The following is a 27,225-nucleotide window of genomic DNA, read 5'->3' as shown; positions in this document are numbered from 1 at the left end:
TTCCTGTTACAGGACGACAACGCAAGACCACACAGGGCTCGCATCGTAGATGATTATCTTCAACAGGAAACAATTATGCGCATGGAGCGGCCAGCTCGATCCCCAGACTACTTGAATCCTATCGAGCACGTTTGGGATGCCTTAAGGAGACGTCTAGCTGCTCTCAATCTGCCCCCTCAGACCCTTGTCGCGCTTGCAGCTGCTTTGCAAGAGCAATGGCATTCGCTTCCTAGGGAACTGATAGACCGCATAATTGAAAGCATCACACATCGCTGTATGTACTGTATTGCTTCTAGCGGCGATCATATTCCATTTAGAAGGTACTTTTCCTATAGCAAACTGACACCTTCGATTTGTTCATTTTATACATGTGATAATTTCTATACTACCATATTTGTCTGGTAATTTCTTTTTATGTTATTTGATACTTTACTATTTGTTGTATATTGTGGGTAAGTTTTATTAAATTCTACACTAACTTTTTCAGTAATCGTGATTGTTGTGATTTTTCCTTAATTTATGATAATCAGTGTATATGTATGTATGTATATATAAACTTGCCTGTTTAAAGGTGAAAAAAAAAAGTTTCCAACTTTGTATTTAAATAAATCAATTTATACACATAAACAGAGTTTGTTGATAGTTGGAGTCGTATTTAATTACACTCCTTTTCATTTACACCGATTTTTAGTAGGTTACTGAAAAAATTAAGAAGTAAAAAAAAAAAATAAACACTGAGGGTGTGGGGCATTTAAAAGGCTGTCAAATTTTTTAAAAGCCTTTTTATACCATTTATTATCGTCAGATCATTTCAAAATTTCTCCTCAGTGCACTAAGGGTATTAAGGTAATTTTCCAGCAAAAAATGAAAAATCGGTAATTTCATCAATTTTGGGGTACCGAGTCCCTTAAAAAAAACCGAATTTCGGTAGAAACTTCAATAAAAAAGAATGTTTTGCTTTGGTGATTAATATTTGCATATTTTGTAAAAGGGCACTTGGTTTTAATTTTGTTGCTTGTCGCCAGCAGTTATTAACTATGTATATCTCTACGAATATTATATGCAGAGAATTTATTATATTTTGCCTACCAAAGACGAATGAATATTTTAGTAACTGAAACTTTTATTCAATGTGAACCCTACCCTATTTGCACAATCTTCCCGCTGCTATCTTTGATGTTTCACGAAAGTTTTGCTTTAGCATCCTATGGAAATAAACTTACGAAACGCTCTACTAATCTAAATAACGCACTGTGGTTATATTTCTGCACAAAGCACTACTAAAAAAACATTAGACCGGATACTGATGATTACCCATTTCACACCGATTATTATAATTGCTGCTTTCGTTTTGCTGCGTATGTCGTGTCTATTCCCAATTAGTGTTCCTTTTTAAACTCATAATAACTATAATTCACAAAAAAATTAGCTTGTGTTTCTTATTTCCGTGAAATAGATGATTACCATTTACATGAACATTGCTTACAGTATATGAATGAGTCGTATCACAATTAGTTGCGTGAAGAAACTTTCCGTTTGTATGAGCTTCAGTGCACTTCGGGTTTTCCTGGATATTCTTCCTTAATAGAACTGATTCTTCAATAAGGCTTATGCCTGGCTATGCAAGAGTTCTTCAGAGAATCAGTGCATTAACAAAGGCGTTTAATTATTTGTGAAGCTATTTAATGAGACTCATGCTTTTATTCTTGTTTTTTTTTAATCGTTTCAATTATTCTGTTTAATGATTTACTCGTACAGGTAATGACTTTTCCTTCAGTAACAGAAACACGCACGGTACTCGAAAAATGCCTTTAGGACTTTGAATTCCTTTAATACTGATCATACATATGCATTTTTTAATTACGGAATTTCTTAAATGTGCAAAAATTTACAAAAAGAGTTTTAATTATGTTGTGGAGTCATTAGGTTATTTTGAAGCAGGAAGACAGGAAAAATGTGCAATGTTCTCGCTGAGGCTCGAACCTGGACCTCTCGAATACGCGCCGAGTGTGCTACCGTTACATCACAAAGGCATACAGAAAGCAGGAAGAAAATACCTTACATACTCCCCCTTTTAAAGGGCGACTGGGGATTAGAGGACCCAAATCCTGATGGTTAAGAATCATCATCCATCACCTTTTAGTTCGGGAGTCACTGCAGATATATTAGGTTTAGGAATGCAGAAAGCAAGGAGAAAATACCTTGCAGTGTAGATAGCTGGTTTCTGCAGAAATAAAACCTAACCTTTAATACGATACTTATAAAGCCAAATTTCAAATATTTAGAAATATTCGTAATACTTTAATGAGCTTAAAGAGCAATATGAAAAATTCAAAGAAGAGCTATGTTTAACATTTTCAAGAGGCCAGCTACAAGTGTAATGACGGATGTTGTATCTCTCAAAACGAAACTTCGCCAAGACAAGCAGCTTTTGTTTTGTAATCTTCCCCTAAATTTGTTCTGAAGAGTATCAGCAAATAAGCATGCGAAAAACGATCATCACTGTTGAATATTTTTCGAGAATCTTTCAAGTAAAGTTACGAAAAATTTTACTTTTCGTTTTAGAGAATAACAAGTATTTTACTATTTAAAATTTCAATTTAGAGCCAGTTTCCCTTGGAAAATCCTTCACGGAGATATTTCTCCCCTTACGCAGATATCCCTAGTGTGATTTGCTATAATCAAATAAGCCAAACAAACCAACCTTTCAATTTAGAGAAACTGTGTGAAAAGTTAAATTAAGAATGGCCCCTGCCTATTGTAAAACCAATTAAGTGTTGACGCGAACTACTACCCTTTAGTTATTAAGAAATTTAATAATTAGAAAAAAAAAAGTGTTTAGGTTCAGTATGAAAACTCTAGCGTCTTTCTCAAACACCATGTATAACAGGGGTTCCCAACTTTTTTGTGCTTAAGAGCACATTCTAGAATATCTTTTGGACGGCTGCCACCATTGATTTTTCAAGGTGAATTTATAGTTGGATAGAGTTAATAATACATGCACATAAAAAAGAAATCGATTGCATTTTGCTTTGTGCTGGTATCTGCGTTGGACACAATTTCTATTTCATTAAAAAGAAAAAAAAATTTCACAAAGAATTTTATTGAAAACTAAAATATTTTTATTGGTGTCGTCCCGTTCGGATTTGAACGTCGGACCGAACTACCAGTATTCAGCGACTTTACCGCTCGGCCGCTGGTGGGCACCACATTTTTATTATGATCGTACAGCGGGGGGCATAACGTCAAACTATCGGCGGGCGCCACGGTGCCCGCGGGCATAGGTTTCGTGATGTATAGAGACGAACATTTTTCTTCATCAACAAACAACGAGTTTAAAAGTGGTAGTTTGTTTTAGCTCTTGAACGGCTTCCATGATGGCACATATCCTGAACACCACAAGTACTTAAAATGCGGTTGTGAATGTTTTATCATTATTTGTAGCCCTAATAACTTTGTCTTCCTTTTAAAGAAGGTTTGAAAACTTGCTAGAATGGAATTTTTCAAAATTTAGAAAGATTTTTATTTTGAGAAAATTTTACTGAAGAACCCACCAGCACCCGAGCGGTGAAGCTACTGAACACTGGTAGTTCAACTTATGTTAAAATCCCAACTAATGAGAGGTCGGCTGAGAAGGTATGAGAAAGTTCACGGTTTTCACTCTCTGTAACGTAAATGTGAGCCATTCTCATTCAGAAAGTCTTGAACAAAGAGATCTTTTCCCTTGAGCAAACAGTTTTCGAGTGCTTTGTGAATAATCCAAATATTTTAGCCCAACACTTTCGGGAAGATTTTAACTTTTTTATGCAGATGAATGCTGTTGCAAATGAATGCCAGTTAAGTTTAAACTTTTTCAAGTATTTCTTATCACATTTATAACAATCACGATTTTCTCTCTAGACTTTCAAGATTTACTGCTCTCGAGCAACTCAAATATAATGTACTATCGGAAAAAAAAGAAAGAAAACAAAAAATTTAATATTTTTTCCTATCAATATTATTAAGCTTTCGCCTGCAAAACAACTCTGTTTTTTAATTAAAAAAACAAAACTAATTTACATTTTATATCAAAAATAAGGTTATGTGTTAATTTACGTCGTGTTTTTATTAAAATCTAGCTTTCTTTAATTTTTTTCTGTGCGCAAACATCTTCGACAGATCTTTTTTTTAAAGTGAAAATTATAATTAAGTGACATTGGTTCAGGATTCTCGCTCGACGTAATATTTTTAAAAATGCTTCCCTTGAAAACTGTAAAATTCAGTTTTAAGCTTTCATTCCTACTGTAGGTAGCTACGACATTCCTACCATATGTTAACCCACCACCGGCCAAACGGTAAAGTCGCTTAACACTTGTAGTTCGGTCCGGGATTCGAATGCCGGTGAAACGGTTGGCTGCATAAGCGTTTTCGTAGTTTTTCCCGTGTGTGACGTGTGTAGGAGCCAACTTTAAGAAGTTCTCCACGAAGACATCCTTCCGCTTTAGGCAGAAAGCCCTTGATTGCTTTGACATAGCTAAATAAACCAAACCAAACCCTTAGAAAGTCCTTCCCGAAGGAATCCCTTCTCTTAGGCAGACAGCCCTCACGTCCTTAGCCATTGTCAAATAAATCAAACCAAACTTTACCTCCCAGATGTTCTCGTGATATAATGTGAGTTAATTTTCAAAGATCTCGCATTCGACTTCATGGAAACACTAGGTGAATTTTTCAAAATTCCTTGCTCCCAAACTTATTTCTTCTCCGCGTTACCATATATTTACTTTGAGGAATGGTATGTTATTCCAAACATTGCACCATCAAAATAATAGCATCAGCTCTCAAGATCCCTAAATTTTAAACCAAAGAACATTATCGACCCATCAAATAGTACAGGTTCCACGTAAAAAGTAGCAGTTCTTATTAGAAATATTCATTTATTACGCACATTAATCGTCTGTTTTCTGATAACGCTTTGCACATCCTTGAGCTTCAATTGATTTATTATGCGGAAGATAGCGATTGCAACGCTTGCTCCTGATCATACAAATTCTTCTCAACAGCTCTAAATGTTGATAATTTACAACCTATGGCAAAGATTATCGTTTGTTTTAGTTTTATAATTCATCATGGCTACGTGAGTGAAAAGTGAAAGTTCAAGGAGGAAGAGAAGAGTTGCGTGGTTGGTATTTTCATTGCCAGAAGAAAAGTGAAACCTTTTAAGATCAAAAGAATGATATTTCAACGTAAAATCTTCAATCGTATACGGATTAGTGCCATTAATTTCGGATTCGTGACCTTAGTACAGAAAATAAAGTTCCTTAAGTGAAATTGTAAGTAGTCTCAACTAAAGCTTGCCAGTTTATTCGCAAATCTTTTTTTAACATATTTTCGCTAATAAAGTTAAGAATTAAAAATAAAATAAATAAATAAGTAAATAAAAATTAAGCCTCTAAATTAAAGAAGTTGTCAAGCATGTAAATAGTTACTGTTTGTTATTATGAATTTCATGTATTTATCAGCTAGCGAAAACCTAATAGTTTATAGTCGCGCAAACGTAAGTTATTGCATATTTTACGTTTGCGCGACTATAAACTATTGGTATTGCTATTACTGTCAATAAACTGTAGTTCTACTTACAGTTGAATTAATATCTGTTGATTCGGTATGCGTCGTCTACGGCTAGAACAGATTTTTGAAAACTCCTTAAATTCCTAATGAATATGGAAGTTTTCGTCTTTTACCACATTTACCACATATGTAACGTAAATACGAGCCATTTTCTTTTGAAAATTCTCCACGATGGCATCTCTATCCTTAAGCAGATAAGACCTCGCGTTGTTATCGTAACTAATTTGACAAACGAACAAATAATCCCAGTAAGTACCTTCGAAAATGGTAAAAACAAATGCCAGTCAATCAGCAACTATACCTAGAGCGTTCTTCTTCTTTTGCACTAACTTAATTTGTATTATATGGCGTAAGTAAGGGCGAAGAACTTGAAAGTTCAACTGAAACCAAAACTGATTATACGAAAGTGAAATTTAACATTGTGGTGTACATGCCCTTTTTCTTATTCGCTGAAATAAGGCTATTTTATGTTATTAACTTTATTAAAATATGTATCATATAATTTGATGGTGTTAATGTATGTTTTATAATTACTAAAATTCAGCCTAAGACCTAATGAGAAAAATTTTATTTCCAAGAAAATCATCACCATCATTGCGAAACTTTTGGCAAAGTTAGACATCTATCAAAATTTTAGATGGATATTTTATTCCATGCTGTGTAAAGAAAAGCTAAATAAATCTAGTTTTGTATTTTGTCTATACATGCTAAATGCTTAATTTATTTAGAAACAAACCCAACCCCCCAAAAATTAGTACTCTTCTGTTATCGGAGCCAGATTCAGAAATGTATGTATGTATGTATGCACATGTGTTTGTATGCATGCGCTCATATGTGTATGTACACACACACACTTACATACGTACGTACATATATACATGCACACATGAACACATACTTTCATACATATATGCGTACATAGCATATACATTTCTGAATCCGGTACCAAAAACAGAAGATTACCAAACAGTCAAAGGAGTGAATGTCCTTTGTTAGAGGGAGACACAAAGCTTAAAATATTGGACGCTTAATATCTTTCCTACCTACCTATTTCTCCTACTTTGTTCTAGTTTACAGAGATATATATTTCCTTTACTAATCCATTTACGATGTCCATTACAACCTCCACATTGACCGTGAACGATAAATAATCTTCACGTTTTGCCCTTGCTTTTTTCTAGACGAATCCGAAAGAGCTCCACCTCCAGATCCCCGTTACCGAGACACGTCCACCATGACGGAACCCCAAAGTCTGGAAGAGCCAAATCTCCCACCTCCCACAGAAGTGTTGGCGGAGACCATCGACCTGAGCAGCGAGTCCTCTTCTTCCTCCGCAACCTCAAGAGCTGGCTGGCGACCTCTAGTGCCCGAAACCAAAGAGGACCCGCCTCTCATCAAATACACGTACTTTGGATACGAGACCTACGCAAGACCGAATGTCGGGATCTCTGAGGAGAACAGCAGCTCTTGCTCTACGAGGAGAAGTGCTTTCCAGCGGCCACCCCATGTTGAAGGTAGGAGAATGGGAGAGCAGAGGAGAACGAAGACAAGAAGGAATGTCGAAACCCGTAAAAGTAAGTAGTATCAACCCCGCATGCGTATATTGATGCGATTTAATCCTACCCTCTTCTACTCTTTGCCAGAAGAAACTGATTGAATGTAACAGGTATCAATGAAGAAAAGTGTAAATACCTTCTTCCCCCCCCCGTCCTTACATTCAGAATTAAAATGATTAGATCACAAGCCATTTTGATATTTTGCCATGTGTCATTTTAAGTTGAGTACTGTTTACAATCTGTAGGTTAAACGTTTCTGTGTTAAACTGGTCTGATTTTATTGCCACTAACGTTAGAGCAGTTAAGTGCCATTACTTAGTTTCTGATATATCAATTCTTTTCAAATGGAAGTGTATTAAGCCACTTCCATTTTAGTGTATTAAGCCACTTCCATTTTAGTGTATTAAGCCGCTTCCATTTTAGTGTATTAAGCCACTTCCATTTTAGTGTATTAAGCCACTTCCATTTTAGTGCATTAAGCCACTTCCATGTCAAGCCATTTTTCAAGCTGCATCAGAGTGTTAAAAACTTACGAAAGCTTAATGGGTTGTGTATTTCCCTTTTTAAAATTTTATTCAAAAGCTTTGTGCAGGTACTGGTGTAGTTGAATAGTGTATTTGGAGATGGGAAGAACACGTATTTTTCACCAGTCAGTTATGGCACAAATTTAATATTTAACTCATTTGTTACCAATTTTGCAAAACACTACAAGAACGCTTTCTTGTTCATTAGACACCATGACCAAAGCTTTCATCTTTTCAATTTAAAATATTTTAGTTCAAAGGCTACAAAGTTGAGAACTCTATTATAATGTTTGTTGTTTTATTCAATCATATTAGAGTTTATTATCCTTATAAATTAGCAATTTATAAACTGTGTTTCATAAATTGGAAAAATATCTGTGCATAGACAAAAATCCTACTGAATTTCATTAGCATTATAGATCTAAGAGACGAAGTCTTTTTCTGTTTATATTTCCTAGGAGATTTATGGAAGAAAAAATTGATTTTTCTTTACGATTTCAATTTTAGATTGTTACGATTAAATATTTCAATAGAGTTATTTTCTATATGAAAAACTCATTTCCAGAACTTCTAAATCTAAGAGAAAATCTATTGATGTACAGTTGAATCAGATAATACTTTTAAATAATATTTTACTGAATTATATTAGATCGCGTTACTGATTATGTACACAGTGTTCTTGTTTTCCTCGTACTTCATTGCGAAAATTAATAAAATATACTATCATTTAAAGAAAAATTTTAGACCTGGGTCAGGAAGGGTCAAAAGGTCAAATGCAGGGTATGTTACAGAAAAGTGGGCCATCTTTTTGTGGGAGGATCAGAAGTAGTCAAAACGACTTACGACAAATCTTTCTCTTCTGTCTTCAACTGTATTATTTGCTCCTTGCTTCAAATGCACAGTTCACGGCACAATGTACTCATTTCCGCATCTAAACTAGACAAGAATGCCGCTTTAACATGTAAGCGTCTTGCTTATGAGAAAGAATAAAACTTAATGTCTGACTGGAATAAATTATTTTTGCCATCTTGAATAGGATACAAACACAAGAGAAATTTATACATTCTTTTTATTGGTAATAAATTTAATTGTTAAATGATTCATATTTATTATTGATATATTATTGATATATTTCTAAATTCCTTGTAACGCTTTATCATGTTGTAATTTTTTTTTTTTTTTTTTTTTTTTTTTCTGACTGAATTTCACCTAATTATTGAATCTATGAAACTGTACTTTTCTGTGCTCGTTCATTTCAATTTCTGCATCTTAGTTCCTTTTTCTTCCTTGTAAGGCGGGGGGGGGGGAATAAAAAAATTTTTGCTTGTTGAAAACCATACTTTTCATTGTTTTACTATTTTGATGTATATGTTACTGGCAAACTTTGAAATCCGGCATTCTATAGAATGCCTAGACATTGTATATAATGCCTAAAACTAGCCGAGATTGTTTGAATCATATTTCATACATTTCCTAGGCATTCTATAAAATGCCAAATGACAAGCCGACAAAGTATGAAATACATTTTCGATTTGTTTCGAAAAACCAAACTACTTACCAAACAAATACTACTTCAGAAGTCAAACAACAAAAATCAGCGTTATATTTACAAAATTGAAAGTGTGATTTTCGGACCAACAATTGTTGATTTTCGGACCAACAATTGTTGGTCCGAAAATAACACTTTCAATTTTTCTGCTGCTAAAATTATTCAAAAAACATCTTCCATTGGAGAACTGGATTTTCTAGAGGCATTTCACATTCATAAAAATCTTTCTGTTCTAGTTAACGATCCTAATTCCAATCCAAATTTGCCTTCGGCTTTTAGAGAAATTATGTTTTAGTTCTGGTTTCGCCAACAGATGGCGCCACTTGCTTATTCTTGTCCAGGCTTTCTTATCTTATCTAATCATTATTTCCTATCTTGTTCATTTGCGGTTTTGCAGCTGAAGATGGTGGTTCGGTAAAACCATCGAAACTAGTCCTGTGAACATTTTGTAAATATAACGCTGATTTTTGTTGTTTGACTTCTGAATTACTTACCAAACGTTCATAAAAGATATAAAAAACGCCAAAATGACTACTAAGATGGAACCACGGGACTACTGGCTGCTGAATCGCTAGGATGTGATGTTTGCGATAAAGTACATTCATTTGTACTGTTAAAAAGGCGTCAGTACTACACAGTATTACGTCACAGACGCTGAGTTATTTCCCGTACTTCATGAAAACTCGTTTGAGTACTGAACACGGAGTATAGGACAGAATGTTGAAAGAACTTTCAACCAAATGCAAAAACGTTACACGTAATGATATTGAACTGACCACTTTTATGAACCCTTCCAGAAAAAACAAAAAGGTATTGAAAAGGGCATTGTTTAGTAACTTATGAATGTTTCCGTTGTAAGGTAGATCTTACTGATTCCCAGTCTCAGCCAGATAGAAAATATAAATTTATTATGTTACATCAAGATCATCTCACTATCCTTTTTTTACATATTTCGAATAACAGTTTATTTCACCAGTCAGTTATTGCACAAATTTAATATTTGTAATGGCACGCTTTCATTACTTTTTCAAAATAACATTTGCATTTTTTAATGAATGAACGTCTTTAAATAATAGCCTTATCATAACCTTTTTTCATGAGTTGCCTAAACAGCAATTGTATATAAGACCTGGGGATTCTATAAAATGTTATAGAATCCCCAGGTGTTATATGCTATGCTTAAGGAAAGTATGTAATAATTCTCATATTTCAAACTTTGCCTAAAATCGTCCGGCATTATATGCAATGCCTAGGCATTCTGTAGAATGACGGCGTTTCTTACTTTTGCCGGTAACATATATGAAAAAAAATAAAAAAATAAAATAAGTATTTAAATTGAAGAGCCAAAACATTACGACCACCTAATCAATAAGGCATTGCGCGATCTTTGGTCTGCAAAGCAGCTGCACCTTGGCTTGGTATGCTTGCCACAAGTTCTTGGTAGATGACTGGAGACAGGCTGTACCAAATGTTTAAGCAGCGGTCACATCACACCATATTAAACATTTGGTACAGGTTAAAGTCTATATATTCTGACATAGTGGTGTTTGAACTCTGAGCTGCCGCTCCATGACATCCCAAATGTGCTCTATCGGGTTAAGATCCGGCGAATTGTGACGTTAACTGGATATTAACGGTAAGGACGTTAACCGGAATTCATCCTTATGCTCTTCGAAACCACTCCAACACAGTTCGAGCCTTGTGACATGGGGCGTTGCCCTGTTGGAAGATTCCATTTCCAGTTAGGAAGACAGACGCCATGTAAGGGCGCAACTCATCCACAGTTATGTTCGGATAGACCGCAGCTTTCATGATCTGCTCTACCACAACTAAATATCCCAGAGCCGCCCATGAGAACATCCTCCAAAGCATAATACCGCCGCCACCAGCCTGTATATGACCGGCTGTAGAGAGAGGGGGGAACAACTGTTCGCCTGGCACGGCCATCGACATGATGAATGAGAAATCGTGATGATGTGATTATCAGCGAAGTTCAGAATGTGAAAGTGTTTTGAGAGACAGCTAAGGAAGGACTTAAAAAGCAGACAACGAAGATGAAGATTACGTCTACTAAAAACTTTCTCAAACCTACTCTCGGACAAAATGTTAAAGTACCTGATATTGATATCCGAAATCAGTCATAGCCTTTATTACAGATATTAAAGATGACGAGTTTTACGTGCTTGGTAATAAGTTTGGTAAATTCAAATCGTTGTACACAAAAAAACATTTTATCTTTTGCAATGAAAATTTTTTAAACATCGAAGAAATTGGTACAGAGGAAATAAGTGTCCGTGAAATAGTTAAAAAACGTTTTTTAGTTTGAGGACAAGAACTCAGAAAAGTGCAACTATTCAAAGAAGTGTACTACGAAGATGTGCTTGTGCAAATCAGCTGATCATTTTTGTAATTTAAAATGCCATAACAGTCAACCTGTTGTAGCAGGTCGTAAGAAGTCTTAAAGTACTAAAGAAGTAGTAAAGAAGAAAAGTATACTTTGTTTTTCTTATTTTTTAATTTCATAATTTTTATTTTTATTTTTTTTCCTGAGGTATCAATTTAATTTTTTAAACAAAACTTCTATTGAACTTTTGCCAAAATTATTTAAAAAAATTATTGAAATCTCTTCAGTAGTTATCGAGAGAATTGAGAGCTCAGCTTTTTCACATGGGATCTTATTTGTGAAACTGCATTTCTGAACTAACTGCATTGCATTTTTTAAATTTTTATTTCTTGTAACTCTTTGAAAAATTATTGTAAGACAGTTCCATAAGCATAATCTTAAATCATACCTTATTTTGATCACTCTTACAATTTATATTATCAATTAAAAATTAAAGTGTGTTTTAATTTTTTTGAGACACACTGTATACAATATACAGTATAAAGTCCATAATCCGGACGTCCATTATCCGGAATGATCTATAATCCGGACCTCAAAGCCACAAACTTAAACTCAAAGCCTAAACTTTGCTTTTTATTTCAAAAATTACGGTTTCATATTTTTAATAGTATAATTTCTGCACGCACTCTTACCAGATTTAAATTGATGATCTATAATCCGGAAAAATCCTAATCCGGAATCGCCGAAGTCCCGACGAGTCCGGATTACGGACTTTGTACTGTATATGCGAATGGAAAATCTTATCATAAGTAATCCCTCATTTCGAGCTTTTACCGGAAGCAGTTAGTAACTCCGAAGTTTTACCGCAAAGGCTTCGTAAAAGGCCGAAATGGAATCACATTAAAGCAAACTTCGAACTTTTACCAAGCTACTTTGGTAAAAGCTAGGTTTAACCGGTAAAACTTAGGATTTACCTTAACATATATAACCACCCCCTTCAGGTTTTTACCTTAACATATAGACCCGACTTAAAAGTCCCTAACAGGCCTTTATTTTCGCAAGCGTTGGTCACAGTCATATACTTCCAGTTATAGAAGTGTTTTAAATGACAGGAATATTGACACAGTCAAATTTTTAAAAAAATTCATTTTCGACAAATAAAGAAATCTAACTAAATATATAATATAACAGCTTATATATGTAGTTCGTCCAACAATATTTGATATCGGTTTATTGTTATTCTAAAAAGAATACTAAAATGAAATAAGTGCAGCAAAAAATGTGTGTGATTCGCTAAGACACTAGGAATACAAGAAAGTGCCCACATCAGTTTTTTTTTTTTTTTCCTTTCGTTTTTATACCACCCTTAAAACCTGCACTATGAAATAAATACCATTTTCTGTTCATTTTAAGTAAATTAGTACAGAAAGTAATAAAATAGTACAGAAAGTAAAATAAATCAAAACAAAGTAAAAGAACATTCATCTTTCTGAAATTTTTGTATCATCATTTTTTTAAATTTTTCCTCTAGAAAGGAATTATTTTATTACAAACATTCTTGCAGTGTAAAATAATGTAAAATAACACGAAGGAAAGATTACTATTATTTTATTTTAGGGCCCGAGACATTCGTCTGAAACAGAGTCACTCGTCGCTGCAAGGCACAAAAAGCTTTGTCAGTCAGCCTTACTCAAATTATATCTGAAATGGGAAGACTCAATTTTCTTTCCTTATTTCGGGGGGCCGGGGAGGGGAAGATGTATAAGCTTGGGTTTAGCAAATGCAATTCTCTTTCAAGGTTGTTCATTATTATGCGGAGTACTAGAAAAGTCGACAGCCAAGGTCATGAGCTCCTTTTATTAGTGGAAATTATCGTTGTTTCTAAATTACTATGTTATTAATAACTGGCTGGACTGACTTACAAAGTAACAACATAGTGTACTTTTTGACATCTCATCATGATTAGTTTCTGGAAATAAAGTACGACATGCTTTTTGTTTGGTAATTGTACTGGTTATACCACGAGGTTTGAAATATATTGTTTTAATATAAAGGGCTTGATTACAACTACAGGTTAATATGCCATGAAATTATCATTCTCATCGCTTATAAAAATCTTGCCTCTCGAAAGATATTTATAAATATTAGCTTATTATCTAAGATATAAATGCGATAAAAATTACGGTTATGTGGATATATTTCTGAACGTTGTTGTTAATCATAATAATTAAGTTTTCTGTAATAACAGACTTTTAATTCAGAGATAATAAATGTTTTTCTGCGTCATTACATGATTTTTTTTTTCATCATCATGTGAAGGCTGAACTTTAAGAAACACAAAGAAAACATTATCTGATATTGAGATGGTGTTATGGTATCATCATCTGTTAGGAGACCATCATCATCTTAGAAAAATTGCTTTTCACATAAAAAAAATTCTTAATTTTAAAGAAAAGTTACTGTAAGTAATCATTACTGTAAGTAGCGAACGCGTTGGAACTATCGTCCCAGTATTTCGAAATCGGGAGAAAGAAGCCTTGTAATTTAATCTATTTGAGGAAACTTTTGTGTTAGCAACGTAATCTATAAAAACATGTTGCCTGTTTACTGTGCTTTTAACATGGACTATTCTGTAAAAATACTGTAAGATTTAAACATAACTGTTATGGTTTTTTATAATATTCGGATGTTTAAACTTCGTAATTTTATTGTTGAACTTGTAAGGATTTTAAGTTTTACTATCGTTTATTTTATTTTAAAACTTTACTATCCTCTCTCATTTTCCATTTCCGGTCAGAATAAACGCGAACACATTTAGTTATGCAAACTGAGCTTGCAAACTGTTAAGTATTTAAGTTGTGGCTTTTAGTCAAGAAAGAGAGGGAGACTTCTCGCTACCTTACGTCGTGCGCGCTTTTCAGTCAGTTTCTGTTTGCCTTTGAGGCCAGAACTTAGTTCTCTGAAACTTGCAGATGTATTAGTTTCCCGCATTCTGCTTATTACATACGTAAAGTTTATAAGGCCAATCTTCGCGTTACTAGCGTTTGTAAAGTATTTGAGTTTAGTTCTTATTTAATTTAGTTAGATTGTAGTTCTTATATTTTGCGTTTCAGACCACAAGTACTGGTCTTTGTACCCCGAAGTGTGAGAGCAGCTGTAAACCATGGAGAATAAAGGGTAATTAACCCTTTAACTGTCAAGTTATTTTGATGATTTGGGTACACAAATTGTCAATTTTTTTAATTGCAAAAATCAGATGTTTAGTACAAAATAAAATATACTTAGTAGTTAAAAATTGATATTTTAAAGTACATGGGTAAAATTTTTAAAGTTTTGTAGCTACTACATATTTGCTTGAGGCGGCTGCCACTCAACATGGCATTTGTAAAGTTCGCTTCTAGTGGAGCATTATTTTCTAAAAATGAAAAAAAAAGTTAATTATTTTCTAAAAAATAAATTAATTAAAAATTAAATAACAGTGAATACCTATTAGTAGTTCAGTAATTCAGTCTTGTGTGGTACAACTGGAAACACTTTTCCAAGCACAAACCAACTCCACAATCACTACACCAGAATCATGTTTCCTTCCTTATCTTTTTCCCATTTTTATCCTTTTTCGAACAACACACTTTGCACTGTCTTATAGGCTCGCGTTTCGCAGAAGCAGGAGGAATATGAGATATAAAATGTCATTCACTAAGACGGGCAGGGTTATCCATTGTAGGTGGTCTGCCAACATTCTTTTGTCCAGAAGCTGCATCATCATATTTATGTAAAAGTTCTTCTGCAACTTGGATTCGAAATTCTAAAAATGTAATATTCTAGAAATGTTCGTTTCTTTGACAATTATATCTATTAGATTTGAATCCAGAAACATTTCTAAAATATCTAAAGGAGTGTAGTTTATGTTTACAGGAAAAGTTACACCTAGAGTACTAGTAAAAGGGAACCGCGGGGGCCCTGATCGGCCAGAAACAGTTATTTCACACCAGTCTCTCGCATTTCCTATATCGTCAGCACCGCTATCCGTTGATTCACTGCTACTTTCAATGTCACTCTCCTCAGTTTCACCTGCGTCACTAGTATCGATGCCTTTAAAATCTTCATCTTCTGTTGAAGAATCTAAATCATCTATGTAACGTTTCAAAGAACTGGACGCCATTTTACAACAAAAAGATCCCGCGCCCTTTGAACCAAATAACTTCTAACCTCTAACCTTTGAAATCTTCAGTGAAGTGCTGCCATCTATTGAACTGAATGCACATTAACTCTTCCTGAGGTAAAGTCGAGTTTGACAAAGGAATGAAGCCGAACTTAAACCCTTCTCATTTGTGTCGTATCTTCTACACGTGCACGAACATGGTGTCCGCCGAAAACATCACAGACGAAAACTTCGCTGAAAAAACAACGCAAGGCGAAAAAAAATGTCGTGGAACAAAACATCGTCCGAGAAAATAAAGCAAAGAGGAAATATCGTAGTTCTAAAACACCGTGGTACAAAATATCATCGCGGAAAATAAAGCGGTTCAAAAACTTCGTAGTTTTAAAACATCGTCGTCGAAAATATCGCTGTAAAAAATAAAGTACCTACAAAGCATCGCATGACGATAATATCGCAAACATGAGCTTTTCAGGCATTAATAATTGTATATGGATATTCGCATAACGATTTGTGAGTGGAAGATGGAAAGAAGAATAATTTTACTTTTATTACTTTATTTTATATTTTTTATTAACTAATAAATATTTGTTAAAAATGTAAAATGGAAACTTAAGCATAGAAGCATAGAAAATTAATGCAACTTATAGCGCTTAATAGAATTTTAAACTGACATAGTTAACTAACAAAGGTCATTGATAAATTATTTTTTTATAAAGATTTACTGGTAATTTTTCATGAAAAGTATAATCTAAAAAAAATAGAAAAAGGAAGATAAGTAACTGCATGACTTTATCTAAAAAATTGCTAATTCTGAGATTATTTTCTTCACCTTTGTTAATCTGACACTCTTATAGTGAAAATTATTTTGTTTAAATGTCTTGTTCTGTTTTTTTTTTTTTTTTAAATTTATTACTTAATAAAATATATGAAAGTAAAAATTATCCTTCTTTCCGTCTTGCACTCACAAATCGTTATGGGAATATGCATTTACAATTATTAAAGCACGTCTGCGATGTTCCTGAAAAATGTATGTCTGACCATTACTGAAAAAAGCATGTCTGCGATGTTATCGTCATGCGATGATTTGTAGATACTTTATTTTTTACCACGATATTTTCGACGACGATGTTTTGTACCACGATGTTTTTAGAACTGCGATCTTTTCTTTTTGCTTTATTTTCTCTCACGATGTTTTGTGACGTTTTCGCCTCGCGTTGTTTTCTCCGCGACGTTTTCGTCCGCTATGTTTTCGGCTGTAACCCACGAACATAGTTTAACGTAAACTCCTCCCTGTTCTTACTCAGGACTCCAGGATGTTTGCAAAAGCAACTAGAAGAAATAGTAGTAGTCCTGATAACTTATTAAGTTACGAGAAATACAAACAGAAAAATCTGCAATTAAAAGATCTCTCTCTCTCTCTCTCTCTAGCTCTTCTTTTAATCACTTTTAATCACTTTACTTTTCTTGGCACTATACGTTTTCAACAGTTAAATAAGTAGAGCAGTAACGATATAAATTAATACTTATATTTAATTCGGAGAACCAATAAACTCTTATGTTTTGTATGAATAATTGAAGATAGGATATTGTAACTATCACATATTTTGATAGAGTTAACAACATTGTATTGCATTTACAGTAAGACCCCGCTTAACGCGGGGGATACGTTCCATCAAAGTAGAGCGTAATGCGAAACAGCGCTAAACGAGGCTATCTTTACATGTAAATATTGGGGTTAGGGGAAGATGGCTAGGAAATTGGTTAGGTATTAAATTTAAAAAGTATGTTTTTTTAATAAAAATAAAACCAAACATTTATTTCTTAAAGCCCAAATTAATACCACAATATTATTTCTTGCAAAAATAAAAACAAAATATAAATAACAAAACGAATATTCTTAAAAAAAAAAAAAAAAAAAAAATCTCAGTCATATTTAGTTAGCCTTCCGCGTTTTCAGTGTTCTGCCTTTTTGTGACAAAAGCATCTAATGTTGTTTGCCTTTTTCTTTTGCGTTGTTCTCTTAAAAGTTCTTCATAAACGGATAGAGCATCTCTAACACCACACCTTACTTTTGAGCTCCTGTCAAAATTCGGATCATTTTCAGTGAATTGATCCATTATTTCAGTTATGGTAGACAAACTCCTTTTTACAAACGCCATCGAAAGTTCTTTTTGCTCTTCTTCTGAATCACTGCTGTCAACATTTTTGTTTTCTTCTTGTTCAGTTAATTCCTTGAGCTCATCATTAGAAAGACTAGCCGCTGCTTCTTGAATTATTTCTTCGACATCTTCCACATTTACTCCTTCAAAATATGTCTGTACAATGCCGCACCAAACAAGAAATACAAGTACACTGTTTGGGATATGTATTTGAAACCTATCGCTGCATAATATTTCGGGGAATCCCCGTATGCTGCGAGCGATTTCGTGGAATCCCCGGGTTGAAATAAAAGAGCGCTAAACCGAAACAGCGTTAAGCGGGGTCTTACTGTATTTTTATTTTTGGCATGAATCACTGCACCCAGAAAATATGCACTTTTTCACGCCAGATACAATATAAAATCTCGAAGCACTTTTTCTCTAATTAGTGGTTCTCAAATGAAATATTAGAGGATACGATCTGACAGGGTACAAATTGTTCGTGGTAATAAGTATATATGTATATATATAGTATGTCATTTCCCTAGTTATTCTCTAACTAGAGCTTCATCATGCGGTTGCATTTTTATTTCCCAACGGCACATGAATCATAAATATTTGAAAATCATTGTTTTAGGCAGTTAAAATTTTACTTTGGGATGAAAGTTACAGTTAACACTCGCTATAACAACGCCTCATTGAGACTATTTTATTACTATTTTATTTAATAGCTGAGTATATTTAATCCTCTTTTGTTATAGCGATAACTCCTGATAACATCCATTTTTAGAATGCAAAGAGTCTTTATATTGAAACTTAACTGTATGTGTTTATTTTCAGTATTTCTGATTGGCTCTCAAAATATTCTTTTACTCTTATCTTCAGGCGTCATCAAAGGGAATGGCACTGGTAAGGTGACCATTAATGTACCATACAATCTCCGACCGGAAAGCCGAAACTCGTCTGCTTCCTCAAGAACAGTACCGCACGGTGTACGTTCTTTTCAGAAGAATGGTCACGTGCGCAATTGGTCCTCCCTCAGTCAAACATCTGCTTCGTCGTCTTCTTCATATAACAGGGGAATCGCCACTCTTCCCGCGCAAAGAGTCCAGCAAACCAAAGTCATCCGTTGGTCATCAGAGGACAGACTTCCCAGGAGACACAGCGGAGGCTTCTTTTGGAGTTTAAAGCGACTCAGCATTCAGTCCCTCACTAAAGCCAAACACAAAACAGGAAAGTAAGTATTCTTTTTTAATCATTAATTAAGACTGAAGATCAAGAATTTCAGACAACCCCATTTGTTAGATAAAGGCTTTGTTATGTAGTATTATCCAAAAGTGAGTCTGCTAACAAATTAAAGGTGAGAAAAGTGTTTTGAGATTCAGAAACCATTGACAGGTTTTCCTCGAAACATCAGAAATACAGTTAAAATTTAAAACGATGTAAGGGAAAAATCGAAGATCGACCTGATAGCAAATGGTCTGCACAATGAAATCTCAAACCACTTAAATACTTACGCTTATTCCTTTAAAAACATTTCTTTATGCATTTCTAGCTGCTCTAAATCGTAAATTTACCACGCAGAATTGGCTGAAATGCCATCCTAAGACGCTACTCTGACTTCTTTCTTAACATCATTATACGTCTTTAATTATTTTAGTTATTGTTAAGTTCGTTCTAATTTTTGGTAGGTGGCGTAAAGACAGGTCTGAATATATCAGAACGACTGGAAACAAACGACATCGTAAAATATCGTAACAGACGTATATATCGTAAAAGACGATACTTCAGGCATATTTCGAAAAGAAAAAAATTGGTCACGATACGATTATTTTTTTCAGTATTTTACGCCTGCGAATATAGAAGGTAACAAAGTGCATTTTAAGCATTTAATGATTTTCTTTTACCGAAAAGGGAAAATGCCACACAAGCAGAAAACAAAATATGCACTGTTTATGGCGAAGGCGCTGAAGCTGAAAGAACTGTGGGAAAGTGGTTTGTTAAGTTTAAAGCTGGTCATTTCAACCTTAACGATCAAAAACGCCTGGGTAGGCCCTTCAGATGAAGATTAGATTAAAACACCATGTCAAAATCTATCATCCACAAGCATTTTGTGAAGCGTGGACACGTAACTTAACGGAGAAAAATCTTATGGATCGCATTTCCATTTGCGACTCACTCTATAAACGCAACGAGGAGACGCTATTTTTGAAGCATATAGTGGAGGGGGGATGAAAAATAGATCATTTATGACAACGTTTAACGAAAAAGATCTTGGAGAAAGCGGAATGAACCACGTTTAGCCGCCCCAAAAGCCAGTCATCATCCAAAGAAGCTCGTGCTCTGGTGGGATTGGAAAGGGATCCTGTATAATGAACTTTTACCTAACAACGATAAATTATGAGAAGTATTGTTCCCAGTTAGACGAATAAAAGACAATAATTAAACAAAAAACGTCCATAAATAGCGAATCAGAAGAGCGTCGTGTTTCATCGAGACAATGCACGACCTCATGTGGCTTTGATAGCTCGATACAAGTTATTGGAGCTCAGTTGGGATGTTCTATCCCTTACGCCATTTTTACAAGACCTCGTGCCTTCTGATTTCCACCTATTTTGATTATTACAAAATTCCGTTAATTCGAAAAACTTCAACTCTTTGGACGAAAAAAAAAAATCACGCAGAAACGGTTTTCGCTGAAAAACCTGAGAGATTCTGGAAGCACGGAATTTTCAAGTTGCCTGAAGGATGGAGAAAGGTTGTAGAAGAAAATGCGACCTATATAATTTAATAAATGGTATACTAAAATTTAAGGGGGCTCATACACCTTAGACCTCTTAACACCCTTCGAATATGTGATTGTTGCAAGAATTGGGATATTTTATTTATTTTCAAAGCAATTACTTCCAACTTTTTACAGCTCATTACATAATATAGCTGCTTTCTGAAATAGTGATCAGAAAGTTTGTGTTGCCACAAATATTTTTGTAATTTAATCCGCTTTGTGACAAATTTTTCGTCATTTTTTCCACCTTGCGCGCACGATATTTTAAAAATGGCTAATGGTACATACTTGAAATTCGAAGGAATTCTTTATATGAGCCCTATCTTTTAACTGAACCTAAAATCTGATGAATATTTTAATATTAAAAAATTTTATGGACCAAAACATTACAGATTTTTTTAATAAAATACATTTTATAAACTCGACTTTAAACAAAATAAAAATTTAACATGAAATTCTTAGAATTTTTTGGTTCACAGTAGTTTCCAAATGTTATAAAAGCTGTATATTAAATATAGAATTAAATTATGCAACAGAATGTTTTAAACTGTGCGCGCAAGGTGGAAACATAACGAAAACTTTTGTCAAAAAGCAGATTAAATTATAAAAATATTTGTGGCAACACAAACTTGCTGATCACTATTTCAGAAAACAGCTATATTATGTAGTCATCTGTAAAAAGTTCGAAGTAATTGCTTTTAAAATAAATAAGTTATCCCAATTCTTGCAACAGTCACATATTCGAAAATCTTATGGGTTTTAAGGTGTACGAGTCCCCTTAAATCTCCTGCTTTTCAATTTTCCTTCAAACCCAACATTCACTTTCCGGACAACCCAATATTTATCTTTATCATTATTTTTTAATTTAATTTATTTATTTATTCTGCTCATTACACACACGTACTCTTTCAGTTGTAATATTCTGGCATTTTTGTCCTGCTCATCCATTATTTAAATTTACGAAATATCCATTAAGGACGTAGGACATAGGTTTAGCTCCTTGAGTACAAAAATATTCTTCCTATTCTTTTAAGCAAAAAATACTTATATTACCAAAAAAGATTTAAATACATAAACATCTGTGTATCTGCCCCAGAATTGAGTTTTGTACCTTGTATTAATTCCATATAATACTGAGAATACTTTCTTTTCAACTTTGGTAGCTGTCGTGTCACAAAAACACCTAAAAGAAACACCAATAGCAATGCAATGCGCCATCATTTGAATACTGATACCACGTTTACATGCAATAAGACGGCTTGTATAACGACATGATTTTGAATTTAGTATAGTATTTACAGAACAGAAATATAATGACTGCATACAAATTATTATATTTAATATGTTTTTCGTAATAAAACTGATTTCTGAATTTTTAAAATGTGGTGAGATGTTTAGAAATATACTTTACAGAACACGCCGTTTAATTGTGCTTGCTGTAAAAATTTTCAAATGCGTTAATAAAGCAATTAATTTAATGCAAGATCCATGACTGATTTGTACTTAAATACTTTGAAAAGCTTTGTCAAACGATCTGAAAACATTTTTATATAATCCACTCACGTACCACATGAGTTACTCACCAAGCATTTCTCACGTGCAAGTGTGGTGGGTCACTAAGATTGCTAAATACTTGCATTGCTGGCCTAGATATGACACCCAAGGCGATGTAAGCCAATCGCATGAATTTTTAATGCTGCTACATGTGCAGCATTAATATGAGGGAAGAGGTTTCTTGTACATTTATACATAAAAGTAATTGGTCTTCCAAGCAGATTGCTGTTATGCTTTTTTTAAAATCAGATGACGTAGGCAAGCTTAAACTTTCTACTAAAAACATTAGAAACTTTTTTCTTCCAGCAATGACTGAGAATTATGAATTGGGACATGTTTCTCTTCTGATAACCTAGTTTTAGGAGGATGCAGTCATTAGGAAACTTCTTGAATTTCAAAAAATTTGTTTAAGGAGATTTGTTTTAATAGTTTGATGGTATTTATTCATTTTCAAATCCTTCATCTATCGTAAACTTTAATTCATTATTAATTAAGCAATTTGCGATCCTTTGAAACTAAAATTTCCTTTCCTTAGACAAACTTAAAACCAAAATATACTATCGTTCAACAAGCGACAAGTGACAGCAGGGTCGGACACCCGGACGGCTTTCAGAGACAAATCGGGTATAGTCCAGGACCATTATCCATCCAGAGCATAGCATAGCGACATAACACCCTTACGACATAAAATACCCAGCGTAACATTACCTACACGACAGAATGACACTGGATAGCGACGTAATGTAGCTCAGTATAGACATGACATGGCATAGCATTGCGGAACATAGGCATTGCATAGCGACATAACATAGCATAGAATATAGGCATTGCATAGCGGCATAATATATTGACATATAACATATTTACAACATTAAATACACAACGTAATGTAACCTACACGACAGGTGGATATAGTATAGCGACATAGCATAGCATGGTATATGGATATAGCAGAACGATATAACATATTGACAACGTAAAAATACGCAGTGTGGAATGACCTACACGACAGGTGGACATTGCATGGCGACATAACATAGTGCAGCATAGACATAACATGACACAACATTGCGACATGACATGACATAGCACAGCATAGCATAGGGACATTGCGTAGCGACATAACATTATGATGTAACATATTTTCAGCATTAAATACACAACGTAACTTAACCTACACGAAAGGTGGACATAGCGTGGCGACATAACATAGCATCTCATAGACATAACATACATAGCATTGCGACATAACATACTATCGTTCAACAGCCAAGTATATAATATATGGCGCTAGAAACGTCTTTTATGAAAGAAAATTATCTTATAGTATTTTATAAAAACTGAGAATTAGGAGCGTTGTAAATTGTATAGAGTTGTTACATCATTAAAAAAATAAAATAAAGTTTTTAAGAAGTACTTATATTGATTTAAAATATAATTTATACTGTAAAGAAATGCGCTTTTATAAATTGGCAATATTCTTATAATTAGTTATTTATCATGCAAATTTTCAAAATTGGCAACATTCTCATAACTGGTTATTTATCATGTAAAATGAATTAAAGATTATCTATCACAAGACTGGCAATCATGAGAATTGAAAATGTGTTAAGTCACGTAGATAATTAATGTTGTGTACCATTTTAGATACGAAAAATAACGTAAAATATCTTATAACACAAAATTATCAACATATGCAAGAACTAGCTGCGCGAATATAATGCAATAGTAAGATACCGTAAGATAACATAGCCAATGTAAAGTTAAATGTAATATTAAAACATCCGACTGTAATTATTCCTACTGTCAAAAAGAATGTCTGAAAGGTTTCAGATTTTAAATGGTCGCCTAAAAGGATTTGTTAAAGTTTTTTACACTGCTGCTGAGCTCGCAGTTTACTTTGCTGTTGCACTCACTCCTGCTAAACCATTTGTTTTCCCGTTTTAGCTTCATTATTAAGAGCAATTTTTTTCACAAGCCATATAAAATTCAATAGCGAAATCACAACATTTTTATTTCATTTAACAAAATTTAGAATTCCCGATGCAATATTAAGTGTCGGCATATATTTTAATATTTTTTTACTCTTTTCTCATTTCATCATACCAGTGTTCAGTTTTCTTAGTAAGATGGTTAGAAAAAATGCTTTTTGTCTTTTTAATATTAACGTTTTGTGTGTTAACTTTATTTATTAAATATCACTATTTTTGCCCTTACGCCCCGTAAAATACAATTCAACAGCAAAAACAGCAGGTATTTAAAAACAGCATATCTTTAGAACTTTCGATAGGCAGTCTCACGCGCAAAATTGTTTTATTCCATACCGTGTTGCCACTGCTCACTTTCAAATCGTTGAGTTTGTTAATGAAGAATTCGTTTTAAAGTTTTACAAAATATGAAAGAGATCATAAAAAAATCGAAATTCAAAATTCGGGCTTCCAGGTGTCCTTTCAGCGTTGAGGATTACGTTGTGCAAAATTTGATGGCCCTAAGTTATACAATATTTTCTCCCTCCTTTCTGTATGCCTTCATGGTGCAACTGTTAGCAAACTCGGCGAGAGGTCCAGGTTCATGTCCCGGCGAAAGCTTTGCTCATCTTTCACGTCTCCAGCAACAAAACAGCCTAATGTCTCTACAGTGGCTCCCGAACTAAAAGGTGGTGAATGATGATCTTCACCACCTTGATTTGGTCCATTAGTCCCTAATCGCCCTTTAAGAAGAGGAGTGTCTAAGGTTAAGGTATTTTCTTCCTCCTCTCTTGACCTTCGTGATGTAACAGTTAGGACACTGGGTGCGTATTTCGAGAGATCCAGGTTCGAGTCCCCGCGAGAGCATTGCTCATTTTTCACGTCTCCAGCATCAAAATAGCCTAATATCCCTTCCGTTGTTTTTTCACATTGCGAAAAACATTCATACCTTCATGCAGATTCTCATTAATTTAATTTCTTTAAAGATAATAGAGCGATAGTATTTCCTGGCAACAATTTGAAAAATGGTATGTAGTGTATAGTGATTCAACACAAAATCCCATTTCGAGACTAATAGCTCATTTGGGCTAACACTCCTTTTGAGTTAATGAAATGCAGGACTACCTGAAAATCAAATACAAATATTCCGAAATCTTGTCTTCCCAGCGTAATGATTTCGGATTAAAGGCGGAAATTGGAATTCAAATGAATGACGGGAAGAACAAACAGTTGTGAGGGGAAATGGATGTTCATGATGAACAAATGAGTAACATTATGAAATTTTAAAGCTGTTAATGCTATCTGACTGAAAGAGAAAAACTCTGCCTAAAACTTTGTTTCCGTGACTTAAATGACTTTGAAATTTTTTATGACATCTGCAAGATTTCACGCTTGGAATCAAAACAGCTGGAAATCAAACAACGGATTCTTTTCAAAGCAAACGCCGATATGAAACAACTTTAGAAACAGACACCTCGCATACCCCATTCTGAGAAATCAAATAACTCAACAGCGTGAGATTAAGCAAACCATTACTGGTGAAACTTTCTGAGTTATTTTTAGCTTCTTATTCTTCTGGGTTTTGCATAGATTTGGCTTTTCTGGAGACATTATGTGAATTGAAATTTTCTTATACTAGAGACAAAGGTAATTGGCAACACCAAATTGGCATTTAACAAAGCTTATTTGTTTTGCAGGTTCTTGTCAAGCGTCAAAACAAGGATTATGGGTGTTAAGAAATCTTCAGCCGATGGTTCGGAGGATTCAGCCTATGACACCTCAGAAGTCTGCTTAAGTCCAAGTGGCCGTCAGAGGTCTGGATCTCCAAATCGTCAACCAGCGCAGGGTAGCGTTGCCCGTCGTCAGCAATCGTGGAGCTTCCATGACCTTCGAACTACTGCCGTGGAAAGACCAGCGATTCGCAGGAACCACCATCCTCACAGGCGAAAGCATAGAAGACGTCGTAAAGGAGACTGTAATACTGCCACATCGTCCTCAGATTCTGGTGTCGAAGCCGCTTACCATTCGGACAATAGTGCACGCAAATCAGGCTCCGACCCAAATGGCAATGGTGTGACCCGAGTGCAAGTACAACATGGAATGGGTACTAGCACCTTCCATAGATGGTCTCACACCAACATTCACGATGAATTGGGTTACATCCCTTGAGTCCAAATACATTACCCGAGTCAGAATATTTTTATATCAGACAGTGAGCAGACTGTAGGCATCTGGTTTCTACATGTCTGAACTACTTTCGTTGCGGTAGAGTTATTATTTACCGCTGGAGGTGATTAATCGAAGAGCTTATCTTGACAAAGATATATAGTATGTTGTATGTGGAATTAAAAGACATTTTATTTCTTATTTATTAGAATTTCTGTATTACTTTCTAAGTTCCCTATGAATTATTTTAATTATTTACGTGAAATCTGTGTTCCATCTGACTTATATTGCTCATAAACTGCTATAGATATTACTGAAAAAAATATTGAAACTTTAAAAATAAATATATAAGTACACCAAATTTTAATTTTACATATATAAGAGAGATTCCCCCCCCCAAAAAAAACTTGCAGAAAACATTCTCATAAATAATATAACGAAGCACATAACGAACGGATTTTTATATTTATTTGATGATAGTAAAACAAGGAAAGGTTATCATCTTATGGGAAGGGATATGCTCGTGGATGTCTTTCTAAAGGTTAGGTTAGGTTACTTAATTACGGCAAAGCCTCGAGGGCTATCTGCCTAAGGGAAGGGATGCCTTCGTGGGGGACTTTCTAAGGGAAACTGGCTCGTATACACGTGTCTTTCTAAAGGAAACTCGTATTCACATTATACATGAAGAGAACTTTAATAGCTTTTGTGCTTTGGGACTTGAAATGGTTTAAGTTACCAAACATTTTGCCTTCTGTACCCGATCACTGTGGAAACCAAACTTGATCAGTGGGGGGCATATAAAGAAACTGAAGACTGATGGGAGGAAACTCCATGAAAATAGTTGACAAATCATATCAAAAAGGTGTAGAGACA

At 34.4% G+C, this 27,225-nt stretch overlaps 1 protein-coding gene across 1 annotated transcript in view; it reads left to right on the top strand.

The window, feature by feature from the left end:
• The window catches only part of LOC118197703 (uncharacterized), an 88,603-nt gene extending 62,050 nt beyond the window's left edge, over positions 1-26,553 (top strand). The window contains exons 5-7 of the mRNA XM_035369241.2: positions 6,789-7,181; positions 18,766-19,117; positions 25,884-26,553. Of these exons, the coding sequence (XP_035225132.1) occupies positions 6,789-7,181; positions 18,766-19,117; positions 25,884-26,355 (1,217 nt within the window). The 3' untranslated portion in view covers positions 26,356-26,553. The remainder of the gene's footprint in view (positions 1-6,788; positions 7,182-18,765; positions 19,118-25,883) is intronic.
• The last annotated feature ends 672 nt before the right edge of the window (positions 26,554-27,225 follow it).

Source organism: Stegodyphus dumicola, chromosome 1 (genome assembly GCF_044657685.1).
Source record: "Stegodyphus dumicola isolate Sdum_Otavi_A_Nest chromosome 1, ASM4465768v1".
NCBI lineage: Eukaryota > Metazoa > Arthropoda > Arachnida > Araneae > Eresidae > Stegodyphus > Stegodyphus dumicola.
The sequence above is the reverse complement of the archived record's forward strand: the minus strand, read 5'-3'. Positions and strand labels throughout refer to the sequence as shown.